Source organism: Chinchilla lanigera, unplaced genomic scaffold (assembly GCF_000276665.1).
Source record: "Chinchilla lanigera isolate Chin_1 unplaced genomic scaffold, ChiLan1.0 scaffold00092, whole genome shotgun sequence".
Classification (NCBI taxonomy): Eukaryota; Metazoa; Chordata; class Mammalia; order Rodentia; family Chinchillidae; genus Chinchilla; species Chinchilla lanigera.
The window spans coordinates 6,548,951-6,566,691 of NW_004955493.1; the positions used below are offsets into that span (position 1 = coordinate 6,548,951).

The 17,741-nt window shown below is 58.7% G+C and overlaps 2 protein-coding genes across 2 annotated transcripts in view; one reads left to right on the forward strand and one right to left on the reverse strand.

Annotated features, from left to right (window-relative positions):
• On the forward strand, positions 1 to 11,089 carry Rabep2 (rabaptin, RAB GTPase binding effector protein 2). Its single transcript, XM_005405161.2, has 13 exons — positions 1 to 221; positions 665 to 874; positions 3,277 to 3,434; positions 5,879 to 5,989; positions 6,073 to 6,414; positions 7,032 to 7,127; positions 7,220 to 7,318; positions 8,620 to 8,775; positions 9,308 to 9,485; positions 9,624 to 9,635; positions 9,726 to 9,781; positions 10,042 to 10,158; positions 10,526 to 11,089. Exons 1-13 carry the CDS (start codon positions 161 to 163, stop codon positions 10,625 to 10,627), a joined length of 1,698 nt encoding a protein of 565 aa, XP_005405218.1. The 5' UTR covers positions 1 to 160; the 3' UTR covers positions 10,628 to 11,089.
• The window catches only part of Atp2a1 (ATPase, Ca++ transporting, cardiac muscle, fast twitch 1), an 18,467-nt gene continuing 11,770 nt past the window's right edge, over positions 11,045 to 17,741 (reverse strand). Inside the window, exons 11-23 of the mRNA XM_005405160.2 lie at positions 17,563 to 17,665; positions 17,234 to 17,365; positions 15,181 to 15,306; positions 14,851 to 15,069; positions 13,597 to 13,932; positions 13,236 to 13,456; positions 12,934 to 13,136; positions 12,688 to 12,773; positions 12,472 to 12,605; positions 12,225 to 12,342; positions 11,988 to 12,105; positions 11,684 to 11,727; positions 11,045 to 11,312 (exon numbers count right to left, since the gene is read on the reverse strand). Coding sequence (XP_005405217.1) covers positions 11,723 to 11,727; positions 11,988 to 12,105; positions 12,225 to 12,342; positions 12,472 to 12,605; positions 12,688 to 12,773; positions 12,934 to 13,136; positions 13,236 to 13,456; positions 13,597 to 13,932; positions 14,851 to 15,069; positions 15,181 to 15,306; positions 17,234 to 17,365; positions 17,563 to 17,665 — 1,801 coding nt within the window. The 3' untranslated portion in view covers positions 11,045 to 11,312; positions 11,684 to 11,722. The remainder of the gene's footprint in view (positions 11,313 to 11,683; positions 11,728 to 11,987; positions 12,106 to 12,224; positions 12,343 to 12,471; positions 12,606 to 12,687; positions 12,774 to 12,933; positions 13,137 to 13,235; positions 13,457 to 13,596; positions 13,933 to 14,850; positions 15,070 to 15,180; positions 15,307 to 17,233; positions 17,366 to 17,562; positions 17,666 to 17,741) is intronic.

Consider the following 17,741-nt stretch of genomic DNA (forward strand, 5'->3'; position numbering starts at 1 on the left):
CTCAGGCCGGCGCTCCGCAATCCCCGCAACCTCGGGCCTGGGCAGCCCGCCAAGGGCCCATCCGGAAACAGCCGAGCGGATCCGGAAACAGCCGACAGGACCCGGAAGCGGTGAGCGCCGTCACCGGGGAGTGAGGGAATTCGCCGTTTGCGCTGAAGTGATGGCTGCAGCTGCGCCAGAGGCCGCGGGCGAGGACGGGCGGCAGCGGCGGCCCGGAGCCGGTGCGTGAGGGCGAGTCCTTGCACATGGGGAGCGGTGGGGCCGGAGGTGGGGCCAGCCCCGCAGCCCGCAGGTTGGGGGCAAAGGGAGACTGGGAAAGAGGGCGGGGCCGTGCAGCTGGGAAAGGGGGTGGGGCCTGGAAGCACCGGGGGGGAAGGGGCGTGGTCTGATGGCTTCAGGGGTGCGACCAGTGGCGAGGAGAGGTGGGCGGGGCGAGGGAGGGCGGGGCCTACGGAAGGCTGTGGGTCGCCCAAGGTGGAGCGAAGCGGGAGGGGCGGGGCGAGGGGCGGGGCGAGGGGCGGGGCGGGGCCAGGTGAGGGGTGGGGCCGAGTGCCGGTAGGGCTGCAGGATGGTAGGTTGCAGCACCTGTGCATTGGGTGGGTGACCTGGGGTGTAGGGAATGCGAGAAGTGACGGGAAGAGAGACTGACTCCTGTTCCCCACAGCTCCTGACCGCCACCCCCAGGAGGAGGCAAAGGTGGAGGCCGAGTCAGGTGAGCTGGGCCGGCTGCGGGCCGAGCTGGCGGGCGCCCTGGCGGAAATGGAGACCATGAAGGCTGTGGCGGAGGTGAGCGAGAGCACGAAGGCGGAGGCTGTGGCTGCAGTGCAGCGACACTGCCAAGAGGAGGTGGCCTCGCTGCAGGCCATCCTGAAAGGTGAGGGAGAGTGCCCTTCGGCCCTTCAGGGTAGCGCAGGACCGGAAAGGCACCAGGTAGCTGAGGGGAGGTTAGCCCCGAGTTAGGGGGGCCCTTTCCTGGTTTGCATAGAGCCTTGCACGTGACAGCGGCAGCGCGTTGTCAGTCACAGCTAAGTTTAGCCGTCAACCTCTCTGTTTCCTTGCCCTGTGACATTTCTTGTTCCTCACTGATGACTGATCAACCGTGGAGGTGAACAAGAAACGTCTCAGTTCCCCAAAGCACCCTCGTTTTAGTCTCCCCCTGGGCCGCAGCTTCAGTCCCAGCCCAGTCTTCGAGCCTCATCTTCTGGTTTCAGTCCTTCCCACCCGCCCACTACCCCCTCCCCAACCCTCCACACTCATCACCTTGCTCCACCTCCGGAGAGCGCTAGCTCCCTGCGCCCCAGATCCTGGCTTCTTTTCCTAGTTGCCCCGTTTCAGGCATCCACACGCCTAGGCGACGTCATTGTATCTGTACAGCTTACCCTTTAAAAAATAAAATTAAGAAATTCTGTGTTCCGCTCCCCATCATCTCTACCTGCCGCTGTTCTGTAGGATAAATTCCAGACCACTTGGCGTGGTGTTCTGGGCCTTAGGAACCACGCAGTACCACATTCGCCACCCTCCCCACATCTGTCTTCATCGGGGTGCCTTCTTCCAGGCCCTTCCGGCAGCGCCCCACTTCGACACACCAGCGTCTTCCTCACCTCCAAGCTTCTGCTCATGCTGGTCCCGCTACCTGATGTCCTTTGCTTTCCCCGTGTACCAGCATCCTCTCAGGCCAGGGGTCTTCCTCTGGGATCCGTGGGCCCCTGGGTGGTCCCTGCTTGCAGCTCTTCCCGCACTGCATCCTGTCGCCAGGGCTGCCCTCCCCACTGGACTGTGCGCCCCTGGTGGGAAGCTTTGTCTTTGATTAGCGCCCCCTGCATCTCAAGAACCTAGTGTCAAAATTTATTACTGTGAATACATATTGGCTGTGAGCAGTGTTTATGAATAGAGGTAGCGTGTGTGCAGGATTTGGTATGGGAACAACTGGGCAGTTTGTCTCTACATATCAGATTCCGCAAATAATCCCATCAACAATTTCCTCTGCAAAAGTCACAAAGAAAATCACCATGGCTATAAAAGGAATTTTGGCCCATACTGTGGTCTGTATCTGTCCATTTCTCCCTTCCTTCCTCCTTCCCTTCCCCTTCCCCTCCCCCTCCCCTCCTCCCTTCACTTGCCTCCCCTCTTTCTTTCTTTCTGTCTCTCTCTCTCTCTCTCTCTGTCTCTCTCTCGTGCTGAGCTCCATCCTCAGCCCTTTTATTATTTTCAGACCGGGTCTCACTCTGTAGCCCAGGCTGGCCTCCAGCCTCCCAAGTACCTGGGATTGCAGGTGTGCCACCACACCTGGCTAGATGCCTACAATTTCTGTCACGAAGTATGCAAGCATTATATCTGAAACAGTTTGCTTTTCCAGGTTATTATGTGCTAGTCTGGTACTGTTTCAACCACAAAATCAAGTGTCATTGTGACTGTCCTCCAGAGGGGCAAACAGGGCTTTTGGTGTCCTAGGCACTGCCCTTTAGCCAACTGTCGGTTATTTGGGAATTGTTAGCAATTTGGCATTCTACCCAAACTTGGCTTCTTGCCTTGCAAGGCCTAATTCATCCTGCTATTTGCGGGGGCGGGTCCTGGGGATTGAACTCAGGGCCTTGAACATACTAGGTAAGCACTGTACCACTGAGCCACATCCCCAGCCTTCGTCCTGGTTTTACCATGCTCTCCGACCCACATGCTGTACGTCATGGCGCTCAGCCTCTTTTTGGCTTCCTGCAAGCCCAGGTTAACTGCCGTGACCCCAGCTTCTAAGCTGGCTCAGCCCTTGGCACTGTGTGGGACCTGTATTTGGCTGAGTTCCTGTGGTGCGATAGATTTGGACACTGTTTTCAGTTCCTTCTCCCTGTGTAGATCAGAACAGTTTCCTGCTAGCTGAAATGATGTCCTGAGCCTGGCATAAGGATGCATCTCTGTCATCCCAGCTACTCAGGAGGCTGAGGCAGGAGAATCACAAGTACAAGACTAGCCTGGACAACTTAGCAAGACCTTGTTTCAAAAATTAATTAATTGATGTTTCAACTTTTAGTGTGTTTTAGTATAAATATCCAGTGGACAATTCTTCAGTTGAATATATCTGCGAGGCAGACTGTCTGGTTGGGCCTTCTTACGTACGAGGAGAGGGCCGAACCCCTTTGCTGCTGTCCTCTAAATTGATCCAGTAACCTCCCAGTAGCAGAGAGCCCCAGGGCCAGTCTGAGGCTGTGCAGAGCCCGTGCGGTGCCCCTCTGCAGAGCCCTTGCGGAGAGGCAGTGCACAAGAGCCCACCCCTCTGCCCCGCAGACTCCATCAGCAGCTACGAAGCCCAGATCGCAGCCCTGAAGCAGGAGCGACAGCAGCAGCAGCAGGACTGTGAGGACAAGGAGCGGGAGCTGAGCCGCCTGCAGCAGCTGCTGGCCCGGGCCCACCCGCTGGACTCCCTGGAGAAGGAGATGGAGAAGGTAGGGTTGGATGGCCTGCCCCGCCCCTGCGCTTGCAGTGATGTTGCGTACTGTTGGGGGCCCATCCCCAGTCTTGGGTGCAAGAAGCTGAGTAATTACTGTGCTTGGTGAAGATCCCGTGCGCTCTGCTCCTGGGTGAGGGCTGTGTGACCAAGTGTGATCACCTCCACAAGCAAGATCCGTCATGTGGGGGGAGGAGACCAGCACTTGCAGTGGTCTCCCATGCCAGGCACTGTGCTGAGTGCTTAAGCCCTCCCCATCTTTGCCCTGCTCAGGTGCGCTGGCAGGACACTGAACAGATGGGCATGGTGAGATTTAGAGTCTCAGTTTGTGAGCCGGGTGTGGTAACACACACCTGTAATCCCAGCACTCAGGAGGCTGAGGCAGGGGAATTGCTGGGAGTTCAAGGCTACCCTGGGCCTTGGAACAGAGTGAGTTCCAGGCCAGCTTGAACTACACAATGAAACCGTGTCTCAAAAAATAAAATTGCTGGGCATGGTGGCACATGCCTGTAATCCCAGCACTCAGGAGGCTGAAGCAGGAGGATTGTTTGAGTTTGAGGCCAGCCAGAGCTACAAGGTGAGTTCAAGGCCAGCCTGAACTGGATAGCAAGACCCTGTCTTAAAAAGACTATAATAATAATAATGGCTGAGGCAGGAGGATCGTTTGAGTTTGAGGCCAGTGGGGCTACAAAGTGAGTTCAAGGCCAACCTGAACTGGATAGCAAGACCCTGTCTTAAAAAGACTATAATAATAATAATGGCTGAGGCAGGAGGATCGTTTGAGTTTGAGGCCAGTGGGGCTACAAAGTGAGTTCAAGGCCAACCTGAACTGGATAGCAAGACCCTGTCTTTTTTTGTGTTTTGTTTTGTGTTTTCCGGTACCGGGAATTGAACTCATGACCTGGCGCTTACCAGGTAGGTGCTGTGCTGCTAAGCTAAAACCCCAGCCCCTCAAGACCCTGTCTTAAAAATACAATAGTAATAATAATAATAATAATAATAATAAATAAAATAATCTCAACTTGTACAGGTAAAAAGGAGTGGAGTTAGGTTTGCAAAATCTAGCAGAGTGTTTCCAAAGTTTTTCTTCTTCGTCTTTATGGCATATAGCCTCTTTTACTATTGCCGCTGTCATTAACGGCACTAGTGATGCGAATGCAGTGGCACATGCCTGTGATCTCAGCTACTCCACAGGCTGAGGCAGGAGGATCACAAGTTCAAGCCCAGGTTAGGCAACTTGGCGATGTAGCAAGACCCTATCTCAAAATTAAACAAGGGCTGGGGGTGCAGCCCACCATTCCCTGAGTTTGCTCCCCAGTACGTAAAAGGGGGAGTGAAGGAGAAATGCGGACCCTTAGGCTGAGCTTGTGCGGGAAGAGACTCAGGTGGGGGAAACGCCTGGAAGAGAGTGGGACGAGAGGGGGTGACTGGCCGTTTTTTTGCCTTGGGTACTTGGGTAGTTGGCAGGGGTGCTCTTGCGTGTGACAGGAGGAGCAGGGTCCGTGAGCAGGGCCCGTTTTGGCTGCGTTAGGCGTGAGGAGCTGAGCAGAGGTGTCCCAATGCTGTTATCTCTACCAGTTCAGCAGGATCCCAAGCTTGGAAGGACAGGAAGGAAATGGTAGTCTCCTGATTGCGATGGGAGTGTGGAAGGACATAGCAGTCGGGATGAGGTTTGCCTGCATGTGAATGAAAACCCAAATTAGCAGTGGCTTAAATAGGACGAAGGTTTGATTTTCTTAATGTCAACACTGGTACAGCAGCTGAACAAACCATGAGGAGCCCAGGCGCCTCCTATACAGCTATTTTGCTATAGGTAGCGGACTGTCTCATGGTCTGAGATGACTGCTTGAGTGCCAGCCATCATGTCCACACTCTAGCCTGCAAGAAGGCATAAAGAAGGGCACACCCTCTTCCTTTACAGAGTTACCCTGGAATTTCACACTTGGCACATCTGTTTCTACATCATGAGCTGGAACTGAGTTGGGTTTTTTTGTTTTTTTTTTTTGTCTTTTTGAGACAGGGTCTCCTTATGCAGTTCAGGCTGGCCTTGAGCTCACTTTGTAGCCCACACTGGTCTTGAACTCACAGCGATCCTCCTGCCTCAGCCTCCCGAGTGCTGGAGTTATAGGCGTGCGCCACCACACCCAGCTTAGAACTGAGTTGTGTAATGCTGTGTAGTTGCAGGGAAGCTGAGAAATGTGAATGGTGGTGTAGAATTTAGGCCATGTACCTAGTTAAAAATGTGAAGTTCTGCAATCGAAAGCATGGATGTAAGGGCAGAAAGGTGTGGTGAGGAAGCAGAGCAGCAGGAAGATAGCTGTGCCCTGCTCCTCTTTACCCACCTGCTTCCTGCCCCGAAGAGCTGGGAGGCTCAGGAGCCGGCCGAGGCTGAGAGTGTGGCAGCCAGGTGGGGACAGTTGCTGCCCAACCCCGTCCCTCCAGGCCCACGAGGACTCGGAGAAGCTGCGGGAGATCGTGCTGCCCATGGAGCAGGAGATCGCGGAGCTCAAGGCGAAGCTGCTGAAAGCAGAGGAGCTGATCCAGGAGATCCAGGTGAGGGGCAGCCCGGGGGCTGCGGGCATGGCCGGGGCGCCGCAGCACCCTGGCCCCAGCCTCTTCTCTGTGCCCTCCCCTAGGGACGGCCTCCGCCCCCGCCTTCCCTGCACGGCTCCGCAGAGTTATTGTCCCTTTCCCGAAACCCGTCTCCCCCACTGGAGCCCCTGGAGGAGCTGAGTGGGGGCCCAGCAGCCGAGGCCTTTGCCCACAACTGTGACGACAGCGCCTCCATCTCCTCCTTCTCCCTGGGCGGGGCAGGCAGCAGCGCCTCCCTGCCCCGTGGCCGCCGGGGCCTGAGCCCCGAGCAGGAAGAGACAGCCTCTCTGGTGTCCACCGGGACCCTGGTCCCTGAGGGCATCTACCTACCCCCTCCCGGCTACCAGCTTGTCCCGGACGCCCAGTGGGAGCAGCTGCAGGTGGAGGTGCGTGGTAGAGGGGGAGGCTGCCAGCAGCAGGCCTGTCGGACCTGCCTAGGCGGGGCTGGGGCTAGTGCTGGGGAAGCCACAGGAAGGAGAAGGGGTTCTGGGGAGGGAGAAGCGTGTGCAGGTAGGTGGGGAGAGGCCTGCCGCGCTCCGGCCTCTGTGGAAGGACAGGCTGGGGGGAACGGGATGGTGGGGGAAGCCGAGTGACCCATTGGGACTGTAGTTTGGAAGGTCATCTAGTACTCCGGGAGGCTGAGGCAGGAGGATGGCAAGTCTGAGCTCAGCCTGGGCAACTTGGCAACTTAGTGAGACCCAGTCTCAAAATGAAAAGGGATGCTGGGGGTACAGCTCAGTGTGCAGGCCCTGGGTTCAATTCCTCCTACCACTGCCCAAAGAGAGAAGGTGGTGTCTAGACCAGGAGGTGGCAGCAGAGACGGAAAGAGGCAGGTGGGTTTGGAAGCCGCTTGGGAGGAAGGTGGGCAGGGCTCGTGGGGGGAGCGGGGGAGCAAAGGGAAAAGCCGGCCTGATGGCTGGCCTCCGGCTGAGGACATGTGTGCTCAAGCCTGCGAAGGAGGGAAGGCCCCTTGCCGATGGGGCTTGAGCGCGGGTCCTTGCAGGGCCGGCAGCTGCAGCAGGACCTGGAAAGCGTCAGCCGCGAGCGGGATGAGCTGCAAGAGGGGCTGAGACGCAGCAACGAAGACTGCGCCAAGCAGGTGGGTCCGGGCGTCTGCTCAGCCCTGTAGGGCCCGAGTGCCACCGGCCCCCAGGGTCCCCTGGCCTCACCACGCCGGCCTCCCACCCGCAGATGCAAGTGCTGCTGGCCCAGGTCCAGAACTCGGAGCAGCTGCTGCGGACCCTGCAGGGCACCGTGAGCCAGGCGCAGGAGCGGGTGCAGCTGCAGATGGTGAGCGCTCGGGGTGCAGGCAGAGGGAGGCGGCCGGAAAAGCCAGGCACCTTTCCTGCCGCAGCTGCTCTGGCGTCCCCATGGCTTCAGTGCCAGCTAGGGAGAGGCTTTGGGGCAGCCGGGCCGGCCAGAACTGCGTGATCTTGAACTAACCCTACAACCCTGCAGTCATGGTGCTTGGGAGCAAGTCAGATACTTCCCAGGGCCCAGGCGGCAGTAAACACGGGAGGGGCCCAGTGTGAGGCAGAGGGGAGCAGAGGGCGCAAGGGGCCTGTGCCAGTGGCTGCTACCCTTCGCGGCTCTGACCCCTCCTGCCCAGGAATGCTGGCTCTAAGCAGCCAGATACTCAGATTTTCCTTTTTGTTTGTTTTTATTTCTGTTTTTGAGACAGGGTTTCACTGTATAACCCAGGCTGGCCTGGAATTCCAAGCAGTCTTCCTTCCTCAGCCTCCCAAGTGCTGGCTGTGTGCTATCACACCCACGTATATATTCTGATTTTTTTTCAAGAGAATCCAGAAATCACCAGGCATAGTGGCACACACCTGTAATCCCAGCATTCAGGAGGCTGAGGCAGGAGGATCACCACAAATCTGAGCCCAGGCCAGGCTACGTAATGAGTTCAAGGCCACTGTAAACTGCATAGTGAGACCCTATCTCAGAAAACTAGAATAAACCAAACAACCCCACCAAAGTGCCCAGGCTCAAATGATGAGGTATGCCTGTAATCCCAGGGGTTTAAGAGGCTGAGACAGTAGGATCTCAAGTTCAAGGCCAGCTTGGGCAATTCAGAAAGATCCTGGTTCAAAATTTAAAAAGGGTTGGGGATATAACTCAGTGGTAGAGCACTTGCCTAGCATGCATGAGGCCCTGGGTTCAACCCCCAGTACCACAGTTAATAAATTAAATAACTACTTTAATTAGGTTTTTTTAAATTAGTTTTTAAAAGTATGTGGACCAAATAAAATACCCAACATGGCTCGGCTGCCACTGCTCCTGAGTCAGTGGGGAGGGTGTCCAGAGTTGAAGGCAAAGACAGGCAACAAGCCGGGCGTGGTGGCACACACCTGTAATCCCAGCACTGGGGAGGCTGAGGCAGGAGGATCTCGAGCTTGAGACCAGCCTGGGCTACAAAGTGAGCACAAGGCCAGCCTCAACTGCATACTGAGACCGTGTCTCAAAAAAGGCAAAAAAAAAACCAAACAAACAGGCAACAAGGAGGCTTTCTGCCTGTCCCAGCGGACTGGGTGAGGGCTTGCGGGCTGTCAGTCCCCTCCTTGCCTGGTGCTGCTCTCTGTCCGCAGGCGGAGCTGGCCACCTCCCACAAGTGCCTGCGCCATGAGGTAAAGCGGCTGAACGAGGAGAACCAGGGGCTCCGAGCCGAGCAGCCGCTGCCTGCAGCCCCCCAGGGCCAGGAGCAGCTCGAGGGCGAGAAGGAGGTGCTGCCTGGCTCAGTGCAGGTGAGTGGGGCATGGGCCGTCCTGTCCACCCTTCCCACCAGGCAGAGTGGAGCGCAGGCCAAGACCACGGGCCTGGGGACCACAGCGGGCCTACGTCACAGTAGCTATTTCACCTTGGCCAACTCCACCAACTGCTGTAAGGCCCACTTCCTCATCCGAGAATGAGACCGTGCATCTCCCAGTGTCAGCACGGCGAGAGAAAGGGTCAGCAGAATGCCTGACCCCAGAGAAGCACGGATTTGTTTGCTATTTTTCAGTGATGTGAGAGCTTTGAGTTGTTTTGTTTTGTTTTGTTTTGTTTTTTGTCTTTTGGAGACAAGGTCTCGCTGTGCAGTTCAGGCTGGCCTTGCGCTCACTTTGTAGCCCAGGCTGGTCTCAAATTTGGAATGATCCTCCTGCCTCAGCCTCCCGAGTGCCGGGATTACAGGCGTGTACCACCTACCCTTCCTATTTCAGCAGTTTCCTTCTTCCCGGGCCTCCCCACCTGCCCTCCTGCTCCTTGTGCCCAGCAGGTGACTCTCGTCCTTTCCAGGAGCTGCAGCAGCTGTTGCACCGCACACAGCAGGAAGCGCATGCCCGACAGCAGGCCCAGGAGCACGAGGCCGAGCGCCTGCGGATCGAGATTGTGACGCTGCGGGAGGCGCTGGAGGAGGAGACTGCAGCCAGGGCCAGCCTGGAGGGCCAGCTGCGCATGCAGCGGGAGGAGACAGGTGAGGCAAGAGGGAAGGGGTCGAGCCACCTAACCTGCTGCCAGGCTGCCTGACAACCCCACAGGGACACGTAGGCCTGGGCGAGGCGAGGGGCACAGTGCGAGAACCAGCTGTGACCTCTCTGCTTCCTCCCTACAGAGGTGTTAGAGGGTGAGTATGGGCCAGCCCTGCCTGGGGCCTGCTCCGTGGGCATGAACCTGAGTGGGCCTGACTTCCGGCCCCCTTGCGCCTGACTTCCAGCCTCCCTGTGCAGCCTGAGGACGGAGATGGAGCGGATCCAGCAGGAACAGAGCAAGGTGAGGTGGAGCCCAGTCCTGGCTGGGAGGGCACGGGGCAGTGTGGCTGTGTGAAGACCCCAGCCGGCCTTTCCCAGCCTCCATCTCCCGCAGGCCAGGCGGTAGGAAGGCCTGAGGCAGCCTCCTGGCTCCAGCAGGACAGAGGAGGTCAGCGCTGGGCGGCGAACTGGCAGCAGTGGGGACTTCCCACTGCTGCGGCCACACCCTGTCCCATCTAGGCCAGCCTGTGCCAGGCTCCAGCCTGACACCCTGTCCCACAGGCCCAGCGCACAGACCTCCTCGCTGAACAGAAGGCCAAGGTGCTGCGGCTGCAGGCTGAGCTGGAGACCAGCGAGCAGGTGCAGAGGGATTTCGTCCGGCTGTCCCAAGCCCTGCAGGTACAGTGCGGCCCCTCCCACAGGCTCCCTGTGACGCTTGTGCAAGGGTGGCCTTCCAGTTAGGGGGTTCCTTTCCTTCTACAGTGAGCATGGCCCTTCCCTCAGAGCTGTAGCTCAGGGAAGGTCAAAGCTCTTTCGTGTGCATGTTGGACAGTCCCACAGCAACCTTAGTACAGGCCTGCAGGGGGCCAGCCACACCCGGACTGCCCGGGGTTTGCTCCCGGCACCCACTCCTGCCCTGGACCCTGATTTCCCCACGGGTCGTGGGAGGGAGGTGGCCCTGGGGCTTGCCCTCAGGGGCCACCAGCTGGGGTAGGGCCACCTTTCTGCACCAGGGGCCCTCCACCTCCCTCTCGGGACCCCACAGGTGCGCCTGGAGCGGGTCCGCCAGGCAGAGACCCTGGAGCAAGTGCGTGGCATCACGGATGAGGTGCCCCTGAGGGACGTCAGGGACATCAAGGACACGTGAGGGGCCAGGCGAGGAGCCCCACCCCACTCCCAGCGTCCTGGGCAGGACAGCCTTTCTCCACTACAGAAGCGGGAGGCATCGGGGTCCTGATGGCGTCCTTGCCCCCGCAGCCCAGCTTGAGGGGCCAGGCCGCCACTGCCCAGCGCCTCCTCCCGGGGTGGCCGGGCCTTCTGCTCTCAGGGATGACACCTGGGTGAGGGTCCCAAGCCCCTCCCGGAACCAAAGGTGCAGGTTGACCCTGCAGCCCCCAGGCTCAGCACACACGCCCCAGCCCCCAGCAACAGCCGCACTGGTGGCCGGAAGCCTCTTAAACATCCGGCGGTTCTCTTAAGAGCGCCCTGCGACAGGCAGCTGCTTTTTGGACTGCATGACACTAAGACGCTGGTTCACAGGCTCAAGATGTGCACGGAGGCAGGCCAGACTTTCTGTCGTTTATTGTCAATAAATAAGCAGCTCAGCTCAGTCGCCTTGTCCCTGCGAGCCCCACGGGGTCTGGGGAGGGTGGGCCACGGGTGAGAGGGAGGGCGGGTTGCCGAAGTGGGGGCAGGGAAGGGAACCTCGTATTTATAAACAGGAACCTGGGGGGGCGGGGAGGGGTCTGTGCCACAGCCCTGGCCGAAGATGCGTCACTATGGGGGGAGAAGGGGCGAAGGGGCTGGTTACTTCCTTCTTTCATCTTCTGGATCTGGAAGGAGAGAAGGGCGCTTTGAAGCGGGGGCAGGAGGGGCTGAGAGCTTCCCTAGGCCCTTCCTCCCCACACTCACCTGTGTCCCCGGCCCCCCGCCCCCGCCCCCACCGCAGTCCCAGCAGCAGAGACAGCGAGCGCCGCGCAGCGCAGCGCAGCGGTTGTGCCTGGAGGCGGGGCCGCCGGCGAGGACGGCAGCGGTGCTGGCGCCGTGGCGAGCGCACCGCCCACCCCCGCGGAAGCGCGGCAGGGGCAGCAGCGGCAGTGGCTCCAGGGGGAGCTGCGAGCGCAAGTGACTTCAGCTGCGTGGAGAGCTAGGTGGCGGGTGGCAGGGCACAGCAGCCGGGGCAAGGGCAAGAAGGGGGTGATACCTGTGGCACGGGTTCAAAGACATGGAGGAGGGGGAACAGTTATCCTATGGCCAGAGAGGACAGAGAGAGCCGTTACCGAGGAGGAAGGCGGCCTGCGGGCCGACAAGGCTGAGGAGGCTACGGGCCACCCTGGGGAGCACAGCTCCCCCGGGCACAGCAGGAGAGGGGAGGGCCTGCGCTGCCCCTCCGTGGGGACAGTGGTCCTGCCAGGGCCGGGGGTTACCCACCTGCAAAGGAAAAGGTTGGGGGCGGGCGCAGGGAGGGCAGGGGTGCCTGAGTGAGGAGGGGCGCGGGTGCTCCTTACCCTCCAGGTAGTTCCGGGCGATGAACTTGAGGATTTCGTCCAGCCCGATGACAGGCAGCGAGATCTTGAGGACCATGAGCCACTGCGTGACGGTCAGGGCCCGGAGCTTGAAGATCATCTGGGGCGCGGAACGGCAGCCGTGAGGAGGGGGAGAGCAAGCCGGTGTCCAGCTGCCCCAGCCCGTGGGTGCCCCCCGCCCGCACATGTGGGGGCTCGGGGAAGCAGAAGGAGGCTCACCGGCAGAGGGTCGACATAGAGGATGAGGAAATGGAGGGACATGGACAGGCAGATGGAGCCCAGCAGCCAGATGTTTACCCAGGGTGGCATCCGCACCAGGGACTGGTTCTCAGACAGGCTGCATGAAGGCCGCGGCACCGAGGGGGGGACACGAGGAGAAAGGCGCGTGAGGGGAGGAGGGAGGCAGGAGGTCGAGGACAAAGGCACAGGCCGCGGAGGAGAACCAGGTGCGGGCGGCATGCCCTACCTGTTGAGAGCGTTGCACATCTCAATGGTGACCAGCACAGACAAGGCCATGGTCATAGGCTCGGGGGCCTCAAACACCTCACAGTCCAGACCATCAAATTCAGGGTTGTGCTGGGCGCACTGCATGAAGTGGGTCTGCAGGGGAAGGAACAGCAGCCTGAGATCCTGGGGACACCTCCATGCCACCCTCCCGGTGCCCACCTCGCCACCGTCATACCAGCTGGTGGTAGGTGACATGAGGGCCATCGTCTGCATATAGGAACCACCAGGCAGCTGCTCCCACAGTGGCTGCACCCACGTAACCTGTGGTGGACAGAAGGTGGGGCTGGGGTCAGCGGGGGTGACAGGAGGCGTCGTGGCTGGGGTCAGCCGACTCAAGAAGCCATGCGGCAGCCGCCCTGCGGGAGCTGGGATCTTGGGGGATCAAGGGCTGGGAAGGACCAAGGAGCCCCGTGCCGCTCACCCCCTATGGCCATGTAGCGGAAGAACAGCCAGCCGCTGATGAGGGGCTCCTTAGGGCTTCGGGGGGGTCGGTCCATGATGTCCAGGTCTGGTGGGTTGAAGCCCAGGGCTGTGGCCGGGAGCCCGTCGGTCACCAAGTTCACCCACAGCAGCTGCACTGGGATCAGGGCCTCGGGCAGCCCCAAGGCAGCTGTCAGGAAGATGCTGCCAGAAGGAGAGGAGCCCACGTCCGTCCTGCCCAGGCCCTGGCCGCCCCGCCCAGCCCCCGCCCCCCTCCCCACATGCTGGCCCCCGGCCGCTCACCAGACCACCTCGCCCACGTTGGAGGAGATGAGGTAGCGGATGAACTGCTTCATATTGTTGTAGATGGCGCGGCCCTCCTCCACGGCGGCCACGATGGTGGAGAAGTTGTCGTCGGCCAGCACCATCTCAGAGGCCGTCTTGGCCACAGCAGTGCCGGATCCCATGGCAATGCCAATCTCAGCCTTCTTCAGGGCAGGGGCATCGTTGACACCGTCCCCTGTCTGGGGGGAGAAGGAGGTGGGGCTCGGGGTCTGTTCTACACCGCCCCAGAGCCTGATGCCCTCTCCATGTCACCAAGAGGGCCTTGTCAGAGGACACCCAGGACAGCCCCAAGCCCGGGCAGCCGGCTCGCCCTCCTCACCATGGCCGTGATCTCATCGTAGGACTGCAGGTACTCCACGATCTTGGACTTGTGCGAGGGCTCCACACGGGCGAAGCAGCAGGCGCGGCGGCAGGCCTCCCGCTGCTCGCCCAGAGGCAGGTCGTCGAACTCCCGGCCTGTGTAGGCGCGGTCAGCCACCTCCTCGCTCTCTGAAAAGATGCCAATTCGTCGGCAGATGGCAATGGCTGTGCCCTTGTTGTCTCCAGTGATCATGATCACCCGGATGCCAGCGTCGCGGCACAGCTGGATGGAGCCTGTGACCTCCTTGCGTGGCGGGTCCAGCATGCCCACCACACCAACGAATGTCAGGTCCGTCTGGGGAGACAGCAGACAGCCACAGGTCAGGAAGGTACTCGGAAATGAGGCGGGGTGGAAGCTGGGGGCAGGGAGAAATGTCAGGGGCTGGGGTTTGTAGCTTCGGGGCCTGATGTTGGACCTCAATGGCATCAGAAGTGTTTCTCTCTTTTTTTTTTCATCTTTTTGAGACAGGGTCTCACTGTGCAGTTCAGGCTGGCCTTGAGCTCACTTTGTAGCCCAGGCTGGCCTCAAACTTGCAAGGATCCTCCTGCGTCAGTCTCCTGAGTGCTGGGATTACAGGTGTGCACCACCACGCCCGGCTCAGAAGTGTTTCTCGTTCCTACAGGTATCTGTAGATCCTGGCAGGGCCAGGCTTGCTGCAAATGCCAGAGTGTACCTTTCATAGAACCCTGTGAGCTGGAAGTCAGAGCAGTGGCTTCTGCTTTTGGCAGCCCCATCACTCGGCCCAACGTTAAGCACATCCGTGTGACCTGCCGGGCCCTAATGCCCCCTCTCTGTAATGAAGGCAGTGGGCTTTTGTGCTGGTCAGTGTCCAGGACAACACCACTGCCTCAGGGCAGCCTCGCTGCACGAATAAGGCCAGCCGTGTCCCACTGCGTTCAGAGCGACGAGAGCCTCGTTTCGTCACAGAGCAGCTTCGGGGGCGGGGGGTGCAGCTCAGTGGTACAGCGTGTACAGTGTGTATGCTTAGCATGTGCAAGGGCCTGGGGGCCACACCCGGCATCACGCGGAAATAAAAATAAAGTAGCTCCGGGCCAGGCAGTTCCTGAGGCTCTTTCAGACGCTAACGTGACCCACACTGCAGGCTGACTGAGGAAGTGGGAAATGGCAGGTGGCGGAAGGAGGGCATGAGGCGGCCACAGAGAAGCGGCCTCCTCACACACGCCAGGCCAGCGGGGGGTTCCGCCCGCTCACCTCGTACTCCATGAACTTGGAGGAGTCATCCAGGATCATCTCCTCTCGCTTGGGGGGCGTGTCACGGGTGGCTAGGGCCAGGCAGCGCAGGGTGTCCCGGCCGGTGCCCCACTCCTTGATCACCGCCATGATCTTCTCCTTCACGGGGCCGGTCAGTGGCACCCGGGTGGTGCCCACGCGCACGTAGTTACAGCGGTCGATGACCCCCTCGGGGGCGCCCTAGGGGACCAGAACAGAGGCCGCCTCCTGAGGGGCGGTGAGAGGGGCAGGCAGAGGACAGGGCCCAGCGGCAGGGAGGAAAGCGGGTGGAGGCCCACTCCGATTTCTGACCTTGACGAACATCTTGTTGCCCACAGCAGCCCGGGAAGACTTGGCGGGGGAGCAGTAGACAGACATGGACTTCCTGTCTCGGGAGAACTCCAGGGTGAACTCCTTCTTCATCAGCTGCCGGATGACCTGGGGGAGGGGAGACCGGGAGGACAGGTCAGGCCCCTCCAAACAGTCAGAAAGATCTGGGGGCCAGAGTGGGCCCCGAGAGAGACAGACTAAAAGTAAGTCCGGCGACACAGTGTGGACGGAGGAATTCCAATTCTAGTGCAGTCACAGAGCTACGGTGTCCTTCAAACACCACAGGCAGGAAGGCCTGTGTGGCCCTGTCCCGTGGAGCCCTCTGTGATGACAGATCTGTAACCTGCACTGGCCGAGAAGGTGTAAGGGAGCCCTGGAAACATGGCCAGGGTGACTGGAGAACTGCATTTTTACCAATATTGAATTTTAATTAATTTAAATGAAATAACTACATATACAGCCGGGCGTGGTGGCACACGCCTGTAATCCCAGCCCTCGGGAGACTAAGGCAGGAATTGGAGGCCAGTCTGGGCTACCTAAGTGAGTGCAAGGCCAGCCTGAACTGCACAGTGAGACCCTGTCTCAAAAAAAAAAAATTACATGTATAGTATTGTCAGATGGTACAGGCCTAGTGCCTGGCACTGCAGTGAAAAGTGCTCTAAGTCAGGCGTGGTGGTAGCACGGGCCTGTAATCTTCACATTCTGGGAGGCTGAGGCAGGAGGACTACAGGTTTGAGCCCAGCCTGGGCAACTTAGTGGCTTTAGCAAGACTCCTCAAAATAAAAAATAAAAACAGTCTGGGATGTAGCTCCACGCAAAGGCCCTGACTTAAAAAGAAAAGAAAGCCTTTTTTCATCAAATGTATCATGGGCATTTTTCCACAAAATAAAAATTAAAAATAAAAATAAAAATAAAAATAAATTTAATTCCTAAGATGTGTTATGTAGATGTACCAACTTCCCACAAGGAATGCAAACATTATATACTATAGACATATATTAATAAACTAAAAAGTGAATTTATATTACCATTTGTAAATTCTAAAAGATTCTTTCTTGATAAATATTTAGCTTTGCTTGCTTTCCTTCCTTCTTTTTCCTTCCTTCCTTTCCAGCACTAGAGATGGAACACAGTGCCTTGTACATGTAAGGCTCTACCGCTGAATTGCAGTCCCAGCCCCTTTTATTTATTTATTTGTCTTTTTTGAGACAGAGTCTTGCTGTGCAGTTCAGGCTGGCCTTGAGCTCACTTTGTAGTCCAGGCTGGTCTCATACTCACAACAATCTTCCTGCCTCAGCCTCCCAAGTGCTGGGATGACAGGCATATGCCACCACCCCCGGCCCAGCCCCTTTTATTTTTTGTTTTGGGACAGGGTCTCTCTAAATTGCTCATGGTGGCCTCAAACTTGAACCCTCCTGCCTCAGCCACTCGAATAGCTGGGATTATAGGCGTGCGCCGCCGTGTCCAGCTCACTTTTGTCTTTGTGTTAGATTCAATAAAGCAGTGATAAGCACCTTGCACATACAAAACAAAACAGGATTTCCTAGCAGGCCTGAGTCCTTGGGGTCCATCCCCAGCACCCCATGAAGGAGAAGAAATGGAAGGAATGTAACACCCCAGAGAAACTCAATCTAGAAATTCAGCCAATGTGAGTAAGCGCTCAGAGTGAGGGTAACAGAACTGGCCTTGTTCCCTGCCCTGTTAGCGCAGTGGCCAGTGTCCCCAGCCCTAACTCAGAGCTGAGATCTGACGGAAACGAGTGTGCTTCTGTAGACACAGGGCTTGTCGGTTTCTGCACCCAGCTCTGTCCAGCACAACCTGGCACACAACAGGAAGCAGGCCGCAGAAGCAGCTTGTCACTGCAGGGACGGTGGGTCCCAGCAGAAATCAGCCTGGCCAGGGGAAGCTGCTGGTGAGGCCAGCCAGCTGCAAGGGCTGGGGTCACAGCTGGGGCACCAGGCCCTGCCCGGCCCGCGTTACTTGGGTGCTGGCGGTGTGACCAGAGGTGAACGCTCCGCAGCGGGCCTGGACTCACCGAGTTGCACGCATTGGCCCTCTCCACCTTCGAGAGGCTCCTCACTTCAGTGTTAAACACGTTCATCTTCTCCACCAGGGTGGTGAGCGCCGTCTCCGTGGCCTCGCCGACCTTCTCATAGACCCCTTTGGCCTGAGGGGGCAGAGGACGCAGAGGAAGTGGGTGCCTGGCTCCTCGCCCCTCGCCCACGCCCACCTTCCACCTGGATGGTGCAGGAAGGGAGCCAACCACTCCCCTGGCCTCCTCCCTACGCCACTTCCTCCCGTGACGCGGAGGCGCAGGGTCGAGGCGCGGGAAGGGAAAGGGGCGGCTGTGGGGTGGGAGGGTACCTCGTTGAAGTCCAGGGAGGAGTCATTGCACAGGGCACAAATGGTGGCCAGCTCCACCAGCCCATCATACTGCCCTGCCCGCACTGGCTTATCATTCTTCAAGCTGGCCGCAGGGTGGGAGGAGGGAAGCAGAGAGACAGTGGAGAAGAACGAAGTGAGATGCAGAGATGCCCAGGGCA

Coding starts and splice junctions, on each gene's coding strand:
- Rabep2 (XM_005405161.2), top strand. CDS start 161: ATGGCTGCAGCTGCGCCAGAGGCCGCGGGCGAGGACGGGCGGCAGCGG. Junction 222..664: donor GCAGCGGCGGCCCGGAGCCG/GTGCGTGAGGGC, acceptor TGTTCCCCACAG/CTCCTGACCGCCACCCCCAG. Junction 875..3,276: donor GCTGCAGGCCATCCTGAAAG/GTGAGGGAGAGT, acceptor TCTGCCCCGCAG/ACTCCATCAGCAGCTACGAA.